At 34.9% G+C, this 18,082-nt stretch overlaps 1 protein-coding gene across 1 annotated transcript in view; it reads left to right on the forward strand.

The window, feature by feature from the left end:
* Positions 1 to 2,572: 2,572 nt before the first annotated feature.
* LOC110018484 (MLO-like protein 1) overlaps positions 2,573 to 18,082 on the forward strand; it is a 52,200-nt gene continuing 36,690 nt past the window's right edge. The window contains exons 1-8 of the mRNA XM_020715818.1: positions 2,573 to 2,748; positions 2,817 to 2,874; positions 2,955 to 3,211; positions 9,121 to 9,237; positions 9,715 to 9,769; positions 9,896 to 9,993; positions 11,108 to 11,182; positions 11,585 to 11,673. Of these exons, the coding sequence (XP_020571477.1) occupies positions 2,620 to 2,748; positions 2,817 to 2,874; positions 2,955 to 3,211; positions 9,121 to 9,237; positions 9,715 to 9,769; positions 9,896 to 9,993; positions 11,108 to 11,182; positions 11,585 to 11,673 (878 nt within the window). The 5' untranslated portion in view covers positions 2,573 to 2,619. The remainder of the gene's footprint in view (positions 2,749 to 2,816; positions 2,875 to 2,954; positions 3,212 to 9,120; positions 9,238 to 9,714; positions 9,770 to 9,895; positions 9,994 to 11,107; positions 11,183 to 11,584; positions 11,674 to 18,082) is intronic.

Genomic DNA, 18,082 nt, shown 5'->3' on the forward strand with positions numbered 1-18,082 from the left:
ATCTAGAAGTTAGTTTTTTCTAATGTAATATAGAAAGTTCCTAAGGCTTGGAAGAGGACAATAAATTGGTGTTCCTCCCCCTCATTTGTATCCATCCAAGGTTTCTAAGCAACTAAAGTGCAATCTTCTATTCCTTAATGAATTGTTCTTTTCTTCAAAACTTTTTCCCTACTTCTTCCTATAAAGTATTTGGTGCTTACAAGTCCAAGCGCTGTAATTCTTAGGCTGATTTAATACTAAGAAAGAGTGTTAAATCTGCACGAGAGACATAAGAGTAGTTTGACTGTGATAGTTGTCATGCATCTCAATCTCAAGAGATGATGAGCAACACCCTTTTTTCCATAAGAAAGAATATTCTATAGAAAACTAGAAAGAAAGAGAATAACCTAACAAACTCCAAGAGATTCCACTGCATTCTAGAAAACGTTAGAAGGGGTGCTTCAAGAAGGAATCTAGGATAACCTAGAAAGCTCTACAATTATGTACATATCTACAAGAGCAATGTAGAACTATCTAGAAGTTGATCTTTTCTAATGTAATTTAGATAGTTTCTAAGGATTTAGGGAGAACTATAAATAGGAGTCCCTCCTCCTTATTTGTATCCATCCGAGATTTCTAAGTAACCAAGTGTAATCTTCTATTCGTTAGTGAATTGTTCCTTTTCGTCAAAACACTCAAGTTGACCAAAAACATGCAAAATTTGGAGTTCATTGAACTCTCTCATCACCTATCCAAAGTCTTTAAAAGTGGTTCAACGACTTGATCTGGGTTTGACATTGCTCATATTGAATTAATTTTGATATCATTGGGTCCATCATATCGAACCGATCAATTCGACAACGAGTTTGTTAAAATCGAAGCTCTGAATAATTTTTAGATTTAAATCAAAATGGAATTTGCTAAAAAAATGCTCTGGAATCCGTCCAAAATGCCTCGATATTCATGCCACATGCTAAATTTTGTTTGTTGATGACACATCAATATTACTTTTTTGGGGCATTTACACACATACCGCACAATTTTTATATATTTATATATTTAACATCTAAAAATTCTTATTTCCTAACATACCACTCAATTTTTTAACATCACATAAAAAAAATATCATAATCACTATTTTTTTTAAAAAATAAATTACACTTTTTATGCATAGGATCATGAAACCATGTGTTATGAATATAAATACAAAAAATTGGGTGCTAGATATGAGAATACATGAGAATTGTGTGGTACTATCTTATCACTTGAAATCTTTCCTAATTAATTGAATGAATAAATAATCATTGAATCACACATACTTAACAATCAAAACAAGTGTAACCATAGGAGCAATTCAATGAACTCAAGAGCTTTCAATTACAATATTATTAAGAATATGCACACCTCAATTGATGTAATTTCAACTAAAATTACTATATTATTTCTCTACATTAAACATACTTGAGCCCAAAGAGAACTTAAATGGTTAACAAAATCTCAAAAGCCTTGTCTAACACTCAATATCGCTGGTCCCAACAACAATTGTTGTTGTGCAGTCATTGTAGTCCAATTGTCATCAACTAGTCATCACAGCTCGTCCGCCATCATATTGGCACCATCACCTAACTACTATAACTCGTCCACTATCTCATAACCACCAATGCCTAAGCATCGATGTTCAACCATCGTAATATGATCAAACCATCATGAACCTCCATTATTTCTCCGGCATTCAATAACAATAGAAAAATCTACGAGTAGAGTTTAACCGTATTTTAACTTTACGAGTATCTTATCTAAACCTTACTAAAACGTGATCTGAACCTTATGAACCATGATTTTAACATCACCATAGAAGAATTTGGAATCACAATGGGACTCGATCAAACCCTATTTGTGCATTGTTCGAACGAGGTTCAAGTTGGGCTCGAATAAAATTTGAACAGGGCTTGAGGGATGATCAAATCATATTTGAATATTATTTGAATAAGGTTCAAGTAGAATTGAGATAATATTTGAAATATGCCTTATGCAAGGATTGAGATATATTCATATATGGTTTAGATAATATTCTCACGAGCTTCAGTTGCACTTCAAATAATATTTGATATAATGAAAACTTGGTTCGATCAAGATTTGAATTATATCAAAAAATTTGCTATTTACAAAATGAAGCACTTGATTGTTATTTTTGAATTGCTGAGTCGATGTATTTACGCGTGCTGCGATAAAATCATTGAGAATTTGATAAAAAAGAAACACATTAGTTGAGATTTTATCAATTGTTCTAGGTGCTGTATGTAATCACATCCTCCTACTTTTTTTTTTTTAATCTAAGTGACTTTTTATTGAAAAAATATTAAAAATATATCATTATTCTAATCATTGTCTGCCACATGTACAGTTAAAGTCATTTTAGTAAAAAAAATTAAATAATTTAATAAAGGGTGGGGCCATCCTGTATATGTGCCCAGCAGTGAGTGGAGTACTCATGCATTTTTTGCATTAGGAGTCAATCTGTATTTGATAAATCTGAATTTGCAGAATTTAATAAATCTAATGTATAGTTAAATACTGTTTGCACTTTGCAGCCAACCGCCTTTTAGCGCTAGAGGGAAGCGGGCAAACTGTGTGCAGCAAATGGCCGAGGGAGGAGGAGGAGAGGAGTTAAGGCTTGACGGAACTCCGACATGGATCGTCGCCGTTGTTTGCACAATCATTGTGTGCATCTCTCTTTTCTTCGAGCGATTCCTCCATCGCCTTGGCAAGGTATTGATTTGATCGGCTCCTCAGACATCCATTTCTCTGATGAATTTCTAATGATCTCATATTGGCAGCGATTCATGCGCAAGAACCAGAAACCCCTCTTCCAGGCCCTCCAGAAGATGAAAGAAGGCAAGTAACCCTCACCATTGAAATGCTTCTTCTTCTGCTTCTGTATGGATGCTGAGATTGAGAGTTCTAGGGCTTTGCAGAGCTGATGTTGATGGGATTCATTTCGCTGCTATTGGTGGTATTCCAAGGAGCGATTCAGAAGATTTGTATTCCTGAGAGTTTTACTCATCACATGCGGCCCTGCAAGAGCGAAGATCTCGCCGGCGAGGGGAACGGCGGCGAAGCCCGCGGCACCGCCCACTACACCTCCGATTTCTTCGCCGGCGTTCTTGGAGGCGGCCGGAGGCTTCTCGCCGGCGGAGGTTCTGGTACCGAGCTTCAGCACTGTGCTAGAAAGGCAAGTTCAATTCTGTTCATACATGTTTTCCTTTTCAATTTTCATTCTGCTTTGACGAATGCTTCCTTTGGATTGAAGGAAATATAATTACAATAATTAATTTTAAATATGTAATTTTCTTATCTCAAATTTTTAACCCTCTTGCACATTCACAAATTCTGTATTCTTGATATTGATTGTTCTTTTTAATCTGAAAAACTGCGGAGAAAATTAATTATGGTATATTTATTGAAATTCTTGTGAATTATATCAAATTTTTATGATATTCTGTTTTGCGAAATAATATAAAAATTTATGTAAATAATATGATTGAATACTAAAAGCTTCTGATTCCAGATTCCGTGTTCAACACTGTAACTATATTTGGGTTAAAAAAATAGCTTAGAATTTGCTCAACTATGGCTGCCTTTGATTTCCTAGTGGTCCACACGCCACGTTGAACGTGCTCTGTTCGATGTGCCGTCCAGGGTCCATCAAGCGAAACGCGGCGACGGCTTGATGCTGTTTGTCGGCGACGTGGATGATATGATCAAGGGTAGATTTAAGTTTTTGGGATAATTACATAGAGACAACCCAAGACGTTGATATTTACAAAACCCCTCATGTGAATTTTTTGAACCACCGAAACGGTGCATTTAGGTGTGCCACAATCAAACTAGTGGGAATTTGATAAAAAAAAAGATGAGTTGGGGTTTTAATATGAATTTTGATATTGGAAAGAGGTTGGATGATTTGTAAATAACATGTTCCGGGTGGTTGTATGGAATTGTCCCATTTTTGGTATAAATCTGAAAAATCTCAGATTTTTAGAAGTTACTTGAATTGATAAATTTATTTATAAAAACATATGTCACTATCAAATTTTTTATCAGAAGTTCACAATTTGAAGTATAAAAATAGTATCCTGACTATTTATATGGGTTCGTTGTAGTTTCGGATTTTATAAAATTATCATACTAAACCTCAGACTGTAATATTTAAAAAATCCTGGGGGCTATATTGATATTTTTATAGAGTTTGGACTAAATTTGATCATGACAGTCATGCCCATCAATTTTTATTTTCAATATAAAAGTCAAATGAAATACATATCTAATTTTCTTTTTGAAAGAGAATAGTATTATGAAGCACACCAATATTTAAAATAATCTTATGAAGTAATGACCAACGCCTGTTCAAACCACATGCATTACAGAAAAATCGCTTGCAAATACAACTTTACTAAACTACCATCCTGTTTCCGTGGATGCATATAGTAGTTATTTCAATATTTATATTTTATAATTATTCTGATGTGTGGCTGTGGCCTCATCTTTAGAAATGTAGGAAGGTTTGGTGGAAAGTCCATGGGAGCAGGCTTGGACATAGTTGGGCCGGCAAAAGCATTAAAACTTTGTGGATAATTTTGTCTTTGAATCTCATTAGCTTGCAGAGTCAACTTTTGAGGATTTATATGTATAGAATAAAATAACGTTAATTAATTTGACTTGGTCCTACTTCATATGAAACAGTTGATTGGAGAATTCAGATTGTTTTTTGTTATTTTTGTGGACTGAATGTCAGTACCCTTACAATAGAAAACATGCTGACTATTTTCTTTGCAATTGTGCAATTAATTAGTTATGCTAGAGAACATTGAGATTGGTCCCTTATGAATGAAAATAATTTTCTTTTCGTTTTTTGAGCTTATGAATATTATAAATCATACTAAAAGCTCCTTTGGTGGATTTGTAGGTGGGAAATATGTCTTTAAGTCGTAGTTTTATTTTCAATTATTCTAAGCGTGCGAATGAAATTGCTAGTTTTAAGGGCTTTTCAAGTTCTTATTAGTTGAAAAGTGTCAGTTATTTCTGGCTATGTGCAACTACATGATGGAGCTTGAAATTTTTTTTTTCAGAACAGTTTAAATTCAACTGCCCAAAATCTATAGGACAAAATCATTCTGTAAAAATTGATTTTCTTAGTCAATTTTGACATCTCATTGTAATAAAAAGATAAGCTTGCAGTTCGCTAAAATAATTTTGTATTTAAGATAGGACTATCAATTTGAGTTGAAGCTCAAGGATCAATCAAAAATTAAATAATAAATTAAATAAAAACTTTGGCACAATTCAAATTTGGGTTTAAATAAAAAAATCAACTTTAACTTTTATCCATTCCGATTAGAATTGAATTAGGCATGGATCACATCAAGCCAATTTGATATTAGATCTAAATTTAAGGCACACCCCGCCCACCAATTCAAATACAAATATTTTGAACTGCTTCTATGCCAAGATTAGGTCAAATCATCCATAACTTTAGACTATAAATCTAAAAAGTAATGTTGCACTCTCTATATAAATCCACAATTTAAATTGATCGTCTTCATAACTTTTATTCATTACTTATGTGGCCTATTCAAAGAGAGTGCATCTTATATCCACATTACTTGTAGATTGAAGAATCAATAAATCACCATTTTATTTTTCAATTCATTTCTTGCACACCATCATTCCGCCCAGCCCTGTGCTACTCAACCCCATGCCAACAATTGGGCCATCTGTTGCTGTTCCCAATGACATATCCATTTTGTTTACAAGTAGCTTTTTTAAATTATAAAATAAATTAACTTATGTGATATTCAATACAAATAAAAATGGATATTTAATTTTAAGATGCTAAACATATTTTAATTTTATATCAATATGTAGAAACATAAAATAAATTAAATTAAGAAAAAATAAAAACAACAAATGATCCTAAATGACCCACAAGTTTTTTTTTTTTTTTAATTTGGTTTGATGACCTTCAAATTGCGTGCATGAGATTGCAACAAAGTACTAAGATTACTCTTTGCCTTGGTTTGTATGGTTGAATCGTCCAAATACTGCCAAAATTGAGTTCAGAGTGTACAAAGAAAAGGATACTCCTTCAACTTGCTAAAGTGGGCGAGTTCTTCGTTATGGCTATAGTGGTGGCAATCTTTCCTTTAATACTCTTGATCTTTATGAAAAATAGAGTACTATGATGGATCAAAAGCATACATCGATTCATGCATCAGCAATGGCCAATGAACATTTTTCTTGTTGGGTATTATTATATCTACGATCTCTACGAGATACACATGCAGAGGAATATAAGCCATTCACCTAGATTCTAGAAGTCATCACTCCGTTGCTAGTCGCCATAGGTAGAATGCTTATTCTCGCGTCTTAGGGCAGAAACCTTTATGTTGGTGTTGTACTGATGATGATGATGTGACCTCTTAAAGGACCTATCCTTATTATGCCGTGACTTGCTTATGTGATATTGGACACAGTGCTAAGATTCATTTCTAGGTTTGGAATGGTGTGGCTTGTAGGTTGAAGCCAAGGTCATATGATGATTGTACTACATTGATGCGATTATTAAGGAATTCAAGAACTGGGCCAATGTCAGATCAAGAATAGAATGGAAAAGTCCTCCTGGAAGTTCTTGAGTGATGCTTCTTGGTTGACAATGAAGATCTAGTATTTGCAGTGGCAGGGAAAGTGGCTCATTAAGATCTTACTTTTGTTCAGAAGTGCAAAAAAATTTATTACTGGCCTTTAAGCATCGACAAACTAGGTAATAAATAATTGCTTTATCTTGGTGATGGAGGCAATGCTTCTCGAAGGAAGGCAGTGGTGCCTCCTTAAAGGTTGGGAAGAGAAGTATGGACTTTACTGTGCTATTAATTGTCAAATAGGAATAGTTAACAAAGTGAAGAAGGCCATCATTGGAGTCTCGAATAAGAATTAAGTTGTGATTGAGACTGACCTCTGTTATCTTCATTGAAAAAACATTCACATGAGAGTCGATTGAGAAACGTTCTTTAGAGCAACCTACATGGTTCATGTAGTGGTTTCCTAGATCATTCTGGTAAGATGATCTTCAATGTGATTTAGTTGATTAGCGGTGGCATAATGGTTGGGTTGCTAGTTTTGCTCGTACTTTCCTTATACTGAGGAAACTTTATGACCTGGTTCTTAGTTTTTAGCATTTTCACACTTTTTTGCATTTTTGAGGATGTTGGATACAATGTTGTCCATGACAAGTACTAAAACCTTACTACATATATATATATATTGACATCAAAGGAACAAAGATAAATAGAATGAATATTCGGTTTTAAAGATTCTATTTCATGTTTTAAGTTTACAATCTACATAATTTACCTCTCAGCCAAAGAGAAACATTCTGTTAAATAGAGCTTAGAGAGATTTATGAGAGAGAATCTGTCCAAATATCTAGAAAGATTCAATTGAAATAGAATTTTTGCTAAACGTTTAAGATTCTGTCATACCCAAGATCAACTAGTGAATGCTTATTTATATTTGAGGACTGAGGTTGGCAATATAGGATGGCCCACATGACAAAATTTTAAGTTCATAGGTAAGTTTTGCGTAGAAAACTGTGTAGCAGATGATTCCTGCTGGTAGTTTTCTATTTGGAGGGAACTTAAGTTGAATTTAGATAGAGATCAAGTTCTCTTGGAGATCTCTCATTAATAGGCGAGTACTTTTGAGCTAGTAGTTGAGTTTTATCAATGAATAGACTTATCAAATAAACATCTTCATGGATCTCTGACAAGTTCAATAATCGAGTTATGAGGACCAAGTAGGGTTTGTCTCATGGGTATTGAGGAAAGTGGAGATTCGGTCCACTGCAGTTTTGGTAATAATTAAAGGTGTTAATTATGATATTAATTAGCCTTCCTTAATTAACCTGTCGCCAACGCTTCTCTAGATTTCGCGATTAAAGCCAAAAATATGGAGGAGGGATATTCGCAATTAAGGTTTTCCTTAATGGGTCTAAAAGAATATTTATAAATACTTTTGTGTTCACAAGAAGGTGATGAAGCATGCGATTAACCTTACGGAATAATTAAATATCGCATAGTAGCTGCTCCCTTGTCTTGGTCTTTCGGTGCGAAGTTTATGGGGAAAAAGAAAACCGCTTTTCTTTTGTATTCTTCTTCTTCTTGTGTAGCTCTCGGCTTAGAGGGAGGGAGAGAGAGAAAGGTGAGGAGAGAGAGAATTCTTTTCTTATAATCTTCAAGGTGATGGACGGGTGTAAGTCCTCAAGCTAATAAAATCCTTTGCAGCTCCGTGTACGTAGACAATTTGCCGAATCACGTAAATCGGTGTGTTCCGCTGTGTTTTCTGTTTTGTGAATTTCTCGTTCCAATTTTTCGCTTTATTGCTCTCGTTTTTCACAACAATGGGGGACTTAGCATCGTCAAGCTCTCAACAATTTAAGGCATTGGACAAGTTCAAACTTGCGAAATGCCAAGTTTTTTGTGGTGGAGTAGATTCATATTCAATGACTTATGAACTTAGTTTAGGCTCTAATAAAGCTTATCAACCTGATCTAACTAATTGTTGGTTTACACCTATGCTCGAAATTAGATCAATTTTTTTTTTTTTTTGTGTTCAAATATTTTGTCTTGTGAGATGACTTGAAATAATTAAGTAAATTTTCTATTGATTGAAAATTCATTATGTTTCAAGCGATCTTTAAGTTTTAACTAATTTTCACCCTATGATAAAAATTTTTATCAGGATTTCATCACCAAATGTCCATTAGGGCTCTCAGGACATTTACTTAAAACAATATCTATATATTCATATAACCAATGTGTAGCAAATAAGTATTAAATACATTTAGGACTTGTCTATTGAATTATAATTTCTGTAGGATATGATACTTATGACTATCTGCACATAGTAAGAACCTTTTAGCAACCTTTTAGCAACCATTATCTTGGTTTACTACTCAACGTATCTGTGTGTTTGTGTGAGTTATTGAGTCAAAGAATGGTAATTAGGAGAGATGCTTTACTTTGCTTCATTTGCTAAGTCATGCATTGATCTCATTAATTATCTGCTCTATTTTTCCTTTTACAGGGAAAGGTTCCACTGCTATCGATTGAAGCAATCCATCAACTTCATATTTTTATCTTTGTTTTGGCTACAACTCATGTGATTCTTAGTGTTATAACTATGCTCTTAGGAAGTGCTAAGGTAATTAAAATCTACAATTTTGTAAGTGTCAAAATAGTGCCCTGATTATTTACATGGGATCATCTTAGTCTTATAGTTTATAAAAGTGCCAAATTAGTGCCAAACTTTTTGAATTGGAGCTGAAATAGTCCTTCTCCAGGGGTTATTTTAGCCCATATTAAAAGTGTCTGAGGACTAAATTGATACGGGATCAAAATGACCCCCTCCAAAAGAGAAAATATTGTGTCCGTCATCCGCAGGTGTGGACGACGAATGGCCGGGCGACAGCTTGCCATAGACCTCATACACAAATGAGATGGCCACCGACCATGCCGAGTTGTCACCCGGTCATTTTCTCCCTCCAAATAGTCTATGGACTTTTTTTGACATCTCTCTCTTTCTCTTTTTTTGTATGCACACATCCTTGAGTTCATCCGTAAAAAAATTAAAACTTTGGTACTGTCTTTAATATGCTAATGCTAGCTTCATTTTACATAGATACGCCAATGGAAGCACTGGGAAATTTCCATCCATAAAGAAACTGCTGACAATGGTATTTGCTATCAGCCTTCCTTCCATACTGAATGTGATATATTTCTAATCCGGCTACAGAATTGCGCCACAATTTCTTTTTTTAACAAAAATATTATTCCTTACGATTTTTATTATATTCACGCAGCTTCTACTTCCCCATCAATCACTCATGTTCACCAAACTGAATTCGTTAGGCGCCGTTTTCTTGGCATTGGCAAGGATTCTGTGATCCTAAGTTGGCTGGTAAGTAGTAATATCATGTAAAATTTGCATACATACCACTCAATCCCTATTTATTTATATATCTAACACCTAAACTTGAATTATTACATATATGCCACCTTACCAATCCATGAAAATGTGTATTTCATTTTCTTAGAAATTAAAATAGTGGTATTTTTTATGTGATATGAAGGATTTGGGTGGCATAAATGTTATATGTAAAGTTTAGGTCTTAGTTATGTAAACACATAAGAATTGGGTGGTATGCATGAAAAATGCCCTAATATCATTCTAGCTGTAAGAAGACCTGTATCTTTATTATTTCCAAAATTTATTTCATGCAGTTCAACATTATACCCATACAATGGAGCTTTTTTTAATTACTCTGAGCATTAACCAAGAACATGATGCTACTGAAGATGAATGATACATTTTCGAATGTTTTGATTATTTTTAAATGTGAGAATCAAGATACGGTTTGTGATGTGTCTATTAAGATCTTGATTGTAGCAACTTAGGTGCTGTATAGGATTGCTTTTTGTTTTTGTTTTTGTTTTTATTTCTAAATAATGGTTAAAATGATAATAAATGGGTCTGTTTACTTTTTTTTTTTTACAATTTTATTTTTAGAAACAAACTACTCTGTTTTAAGAAAATGCAAAATGCAACTTTGAATTTTTTTTAATTAATTTTCAAAACATATTTCAAAGAAGCCGCAAGGAGCACTGTAGTGAAACTTAGTCAAAAACACAAAAGGGAAGTAGAATAGGGGAATTCCCTGTCCGCTTGAAGAGCTTTGACTCCACCTCCGACTTGCGTCATTTACCTTTGCAATTAACTTATTCCCATAGTCCACTTGCATCCCCACCTTCTAGATTTCATTATTGCAATTTTTTGTTTTCTTCTAATACTAGTCACATAAAAAACAAACATTTTATTTCATGTTAAAACATAAACAAAATAAAAATAAGTAAAAAAAAATATTACACCAAATGACCCCTTCGTTACTGTAGCCATACATACATTATTGGTTTATTTGTATTTCTGCATTATATCATCTGTGTTCTGTGGAGCTTAAGATGTTGATATGTCTATTTCCATGACTTTTTCAATATTACTTCGATTCTTTTTTCAGCATTCCTTCTTTAAGCAAATATTTGGATCAGTAACAAAATCAGACTACACGACAATGAGACTTGGCTTCATTATGGTAACTACTTTTAAATTATCCTTTTTTTTTTTACTTGGTTGGTTTTTTATGTTGTGGGTTGATGACAGCTCTTACTCTTCTATGATTTTTTCTTAATGTTTGTTAAAATTTTCAATTAATTTTAGGGGCATTTACATACATACCACCCAATTATTATGTATTTACATATCTAACACCTGAATTTTACTTTTTACATTTATACCACCAAAATCCTTCACAATACATAAATAAGACCACCATTTTAACATTTAAAATGTAAAATGCACCTTTTAATGCATAGGTAAGGTGGCATGTATGTAAAAAATGAATTTTAGGTTTTAGATATGCAAATATAGCAGAATTGTGTAGAAAAATATGTAAATTTTTCTTGATTTATTGAAGTTGATATTCTTTATCATGTAGGCTCATTGCAAGGGTAACCGCAAGTTTGATTTTCATAAATACATGGTTCGAGCCCTTGAAGCCGACTTTAAGAAAGTGGTTGGTATCAGGTAATCTTGTTCATAATGCTTTCTTTGAAGGTGAACTCTTCGATCTTTCGTACCAAAGTAGAAGTCACAAATTTTCTTAAAAGGCCATTATGTCATGTTCGGTCATTCAGTGAATTTTTATACAATGATTCCATGAATTCACTATGTTTGGCACATCAAGCTGGATACACTCACAAAAATATCGCTCGACTCTATTTTGTATCATTTAGCTATTTTATTCTTGTTAAAAAACAATTTTTGATAAGCTATAGGAAATCTTTTGGACATAGAGTGGATGCATGTTGGATACAAATTAAGTATGAATGGTTGCACAATTTCAATTAGATGAGAGTTCTATTTTAATTTTAGATTCTGTTGAGAATTGAATCTTATTTAGGTTCCTATTGGTAAAAGGGGAATATTGAAGTAGTCTAGGGGTTTATTTGTAAAACCATTGTAATATTCTATTAAGCCCATGTTATGAATGTACAGGCTTGGTTTATTAAAAATTCTTCCTTTATAGCATCAGAGTCCTAACATAAGTCTTCGTTGCTACTCAATCCAAAGAGTCGGGATCGGTGATCGGGAGACCCGCTCAGTGTGTGCAGGTTCGTCTACGTCTCTCATAAGAAAAGAAGGGATCACATTTGTCGTACCTTTGTGTCGCCACGATCGCAATCGTTGAAACAATATGATTGCCGAAGCAACACGAGATCAAGATATAGTCGTTGTAAGAGCTAGCTGGGAAAAAGACGATCATATCGTTGTGATGCATATGCCTTCACGATAGAAATGCAATTAGAGCTAGCTGAAAAGGCACCGAAGAGATCGCAATAGCTAACTGGGAAGGCAAGGAGGAATGGGGTTGCGCGTGAGGCAGAGGCGTGGAGAGGCTTCGACATAGCCTGCAGCTTGTGCGACTCCTGCGACAAAGGGGGTGTAGACGATTGGATTCGTAGCGATCAAGAGCGTAAGGAGCAGTGTTTTGCGCTGGTTTGTGAGTATGTAGGCTTTGGCTGATTGATTTGCACTCGAGGAAGGAAGTAATAGGCAAAGCTTCGGTGGAACACCAGGGAAATTTTGTTTGAGGATAGGAACGAAGTCGTGTGCAATCTAGACTTGATCCTTATGATTGAGGATGTCAGAAGGAGATAATGCGGGAGGTACAAGATTGAAACTTCTGGAGAAGATGGATCTAGAAGTTCTAAATGTTCTAGTCGAGCTCATACAGAGAGCTAACGTCTTGACGGGAGCCACTACCACATCACGTACTTCGATACAGGTGAAGCTAGATCTCCCTCTTGTGGATCTGAAGCTTGATGGACTGGCCATGTATTTCAGTTGGTTGTGTTGTATTGTTGCTGCTCTAGTAGGGAAAAGACTACAGGGATATATGACGGGAGTTAAGGTTAAGCCAAAGGGTGATAGTGCTGAAGGAGATGAGTGGAGGAACGCACACGCCTTACTTTACTCCTAACTTTTTAGCTTGATGGTTGATGCGCCCCTGATGTGTGCTGTTTTTCTGTGTCTTTTATGTCAATTTAACAATGCAAAAAACTTGACATGTCCCGAAATTATGCAGTAATTTTGAAATGTTATAAAAAATAGAAAATTGTTCACACACTAGTGGTTCTACGCAAGTGCACGCATCTCTTTAAGTAATATAGAGATTTCTTTAAAAACTCCAGTATCGATCCCACAGAGAAGCGATGTAAGAAATCTCTTAGGCTAATTCTAGTATACTACTATCAGTTCCTAGTTTGGAAGGTCGATTTAAGTGATTTTTCTAACAAGTACTCCTAAATGTAAATCTTATGTTTAAAACAAAAAACAACTACTACTAAATAAAAATTTTAATTCTAAAGATAACACTTTCTGGATGAATTGGTTTGAAGAATTTTGAGATGTTAGAAACTACTATTATTTGTAGTGAATTGGATAATGTATATGAATGAGATGCATTAAATATTGTATGTGTCAAATATTAAGAATGAGATGCATTAAATATTGTATGTGCCAAATATTAACAATCTTATTCTTTATCATCTGTCGAGTGCATAAAGAACATTAATTAATCCAAAATTTGGTTCCTAAATCCGTGGTTAGACTGAGAGTATACTGACTCCCATTCCAGAGCTCCCACTTCTCCCTCTCTTGAGGGTTAACAATCTTGCTTTAGTTTCCAAACAACTGAACCAAATTGAGGATTTTAGTCTGTCACCCTAAAATCTCCAATTCTACGCCCATCAAAGTATATTTCTCTATTTATTTGTACTCAACCCATGAACTATATTCTCATCTATGAAATTAAATGTGATTCTTACTTTATTGTAGACAACATAGCTAGACAACATAGCCCTTTCGGATCTTATGTTTCTCAATAAATTTTAACATTACAACAGACTTAAATTGCAATGTAAATGAGATTTAAGTAAAAATTATTACATTTATAATTAAAACACATACTAACATGCATCCCAAAATCCTATACATGAATCCGACTCATTGCAAAAGAAAAGTAAAATGAAAACAACGACATAATCTTTTCATGCGACTATGTCCTAACAAGAAGAAAAGTAAAAAAACTACTCACAAAACATAGATGAAATACAACAGAAAACTTCATTACATCAAAATAAATCAATTAGATAAGTGTTTACAAAGTCATAAGATAATGAAAAACACAACACTTTATTTTTTCCCCTTGAAAGAAGGATTGAAATCTCTCCCATAAAGTTTTCCACTGATCCATGCAATGCTAGTACAATTCTTTACAGCTTCTCTAAAAATCCCCTCTGCAATCTCTCAGAAAAGGGAGAAATATATATTTCTACTCATATTCTAATATCCCTAAGCATTCCTCTTGATTTTCCCCTCATACACACACCTTGATGGGAGGCGTCAACCCACCTATTTTAAAGGGACAAAATTCCATCTTTTTCCCAAAAGACATCTTTTCATTTCAAGAGACAAATCTCTTCATCTAAGAGACATATCTCTTCATTCAAGAGCCTTTCCCAAGTGTCTAAATTCATTGAATCACTTCATTTGGCGTTTGATTTACTTAGAGCCTTATAGAACATCGCAAAATAATAAAAAACCGCCAAAAATTCGTCCATAACCGTCTCTGGTACCTCTGGCACTTGTTCTCTAGATTTTGGCGCCTCTTGCGCATGTTCTCTGGATTTTGGCGCCTCTGGCGCCACCTTACTGCAGCTCCTACGTTTTGCTCTGTTTGACTCCGTTTCAGCTCTGTTTTATCCCGTTTCAATTGTGTTTCGCTCCTGACAGTTATACCTACAAGATAAGCATGAAAACAATATTTCTTTAAAATATGATTTCATTGCACTATTTTTGCTTCCTTTTCTTTAAAAGTCCATTTTTTGAACCTGAAGCCAAAACTATGCAAAATACATTTCTTTAAAGGTAATATCATTTAAAATGAACATAAAATATATATGAAAAAATAGGTAATTTTTAGGCATTGCAATGATTTCGTTGATTGCCTCATCAGTGGATGACATTCGAATGATAAAGGATATCCAGGCAAAGCTGAAGCTATATTGGGACTGAGGGCTACGTGAGAGATGTCGAGTGGAAGACTTACAAGTGCTACAACTGTAGTGAAGTTGGGCATCTAAGCAAGATCTGTCCTAAGCCACCTAAGGAGAAATGGGTGGATCTGGGCAGGGTGGAGATCGTGGTGGTCGAAAAGGTTGAAAAGGGGGCTACCTGTCAAATTTGATGGTAGCAGAAGAGAGATATGTGGTTTTTACCAATGAGGATCATGTGTTTGGAGTTATTGAAGAGAATACAAAAGTTAACAGGAGATGAGACTAAGGATGCTTCCAACCAGTCATCATGAAGGTGTAATATTATCACTTATGCTCACTATGACAAAGTTACATGTGACACATACTTTTTTCTTCGTTTCCACCTCATGATCATTAGAATGATAGTAGATTTTGATGTATCTCGAGGTGTGATATGTACTGTTAGAGAGTTTTCTTTCTGTACTGTCCTAACAGTATCAGAGAAACACAACCTGTAGTTGATAAGGTTGCCGTAAGGGTACTAATTATAGGACTTTGGTCAATATTTTGTATGCTCCTTTTCCAACGAATATTTTATCCGTCAATGTCATTATTCTCCAACTAAAATGTATTATTTTTTCTTTTATATTCTTAAGTTTATCTTCTAAGGGAAAGGGATGAGCTGGACACTTGAGATTGGAACGTGTATGGTGGACGCTGGTACTCAGATTAGTAGGGGATGAACTCAGTTTTGACATCCATGATAAAGAGTGATGGAGTAGGAGAATCTGGGAGGAGTGTGAAGAATATGTTGCTGCTACATCATAGATGCGTGAGACACTCTTATTTTAGTTAATTGAGTCGGTTGGATCATGCTTTGTATAAAAAGACAAATGAATAAAAGCTTATTTGTGATGCTTATGAGTTTGACAAACTTACTTGGAGCTCTTATATCAGTTCTGGGATAGAAGTTTTGGTATTTTTGATCTGATTCATTCTGATATTTATGGACCTTGTTCTTCAAGCTCTATAAATGATAATCGATATTTTGTGACCTTTATTGATTTCTTTTATCGTATTACTTGGTTATATTTAATGAAAAATAAGGTTGATGTATTTTATTGCTTTAAAGACTTCCACTAGGCAATCCAAACTCAACATGGTGCAATAAAAATTTTGAGGTTTGATAATGGGATATAATATACCAAAAAAGCATTTGGGAAATGCTTGTCAGCCCGAGGGATACAGTATCAAACCACATGTTCATACATGAAGAGTATACAACTTCTAGAGGTTACCCTAAGCATGATGATCACAATGAACGCCCCAAACCACTTTTGGGGGTAAACAGTTTTGAGAGCTTCTCAATTGATCAACAGGATGCTATTGAGTGTGTTGAATTGGAAGTCTCCTTATCAGATGTTGATATAAGATATTAGCGGTGTCTTCTAATTGAATGTCTTTGGTTGTGTATGTTTGTGAAAGATAACAAGCCATCAATAGAGAATCCAAATTCCAAAGTTGTGAAATTTGTGTTCGTAGGTTATTATGCTACCCAAAAGGGTATGTTTGCTGGAACCTGATAGAGAAGAGACAGTTTGTAAGCATGAATGCATCATTTAGAGAATTGAACCATACTGCACATAGGAGATGACCTCACCCTTTGGTGACTAGCCAAATACTGAAAATATGAGGTAAGAGGGGTGAATAGCAATGGTGAGAGGGTTGTACATGTGGGAGCAATATTTTGTCTTGTGGTGTGAGATTAATCAGTTGAGGAGCCAAAAAATGAGGAGATTGAACCCGTTGTGGTGGGATTCACAGGCCACGATGGGCTAAGAGAGTATACATGGAAGAAGAAACAGAATGAGAGAATGGTGTCTGCAGTGCCACTTGTGCTAGCTAGTCCCTTGTCCAAGTCTTCCTAATTCTTGAGACACCTACACCGTCCACCGCTGACTCAAAACTCTCAGGTGATATGATCCCTCTTTCTCCTAAACCCAAATTTTAAAGAGAGAGCTCGCACATTAATGTGGGATATCCTCCGGTTAGTTTTGAGTGGAAACATAACATTGATAATTTTGTTTCATATTCTAACATATCATCTTTACATAAATTATTCATTGCATCTTTGGACGTTGTCTCTGTACCCAAGTGTTGGCAGGTTGCTAAAAAAGATCCCAAGTGGAAAGCGACTATGCTATGCATGAAGAGCGAGCTTAGGGCTCTCGATAAAAATCAAACATGGGAGATAGTGCCACTTTGATTAGGTAAAAAAGTAGTTTGGTGCAAGGGGATTTTTATAGTGAAGCAAACTCTAGAAGAGAAAGTTGAGCGGTGCAAAACACAATTGGTGGCGAAATGGTACGGTCAAACATATGAAATTGATTATGATTAAACTTTGCACCAGTAGTAAATATGAGCACAGTGAGAACACTGGTTTCTCTGACAGTAAGTGGTGGGTGGAGATTACACCAACATGATGTGAAAAATGCATTTTTTCATGGTGAGTTATTGAAGGTATATATGGAGATACCACTAGAATTCAGTACATTCTAGACAGTGGGCAAGGTATGTAGGATCAAGAAGTCACTGTATGACTTCAAGCAATCTCCTCGAGTCTGGTTTGACAAGTATAGAAAGACTATGGTTGACATGAGTATCAGCAGATCAATGTAGACCATACAATGTTCTTTCGACAACAAGAAGGTCACACCACCATACTTGCTTGATATATTAATGACATCATTGTCACCGGTGATGATAAATCAGAGACTGTCCAACTAAATGTGAAATTGGGTAATGAATTTGAGGTGAAGGATCTTGAACAACTTAGATACTTTCTTGGAATTTGAGGTGAAGGATGTTGGATGACTTGAGGCGATGTCCTAGTCCTA

This window comes from Phalaenopsis equestris, unplaced genomic scaffold, assembly GCF_001263595.1.
Source record: "Phalaenopsis equestris unplaced genomic scaffold, ASM126359v1 Scaffold000022, whole genome shotgun sequence".
NCBI lineage: Eukaryota > Viridiplantae > Streptophyta > Magnoliopsida > Asparagales > Orchidaceae > Phalaenopsis > Phalaenopsis equestris.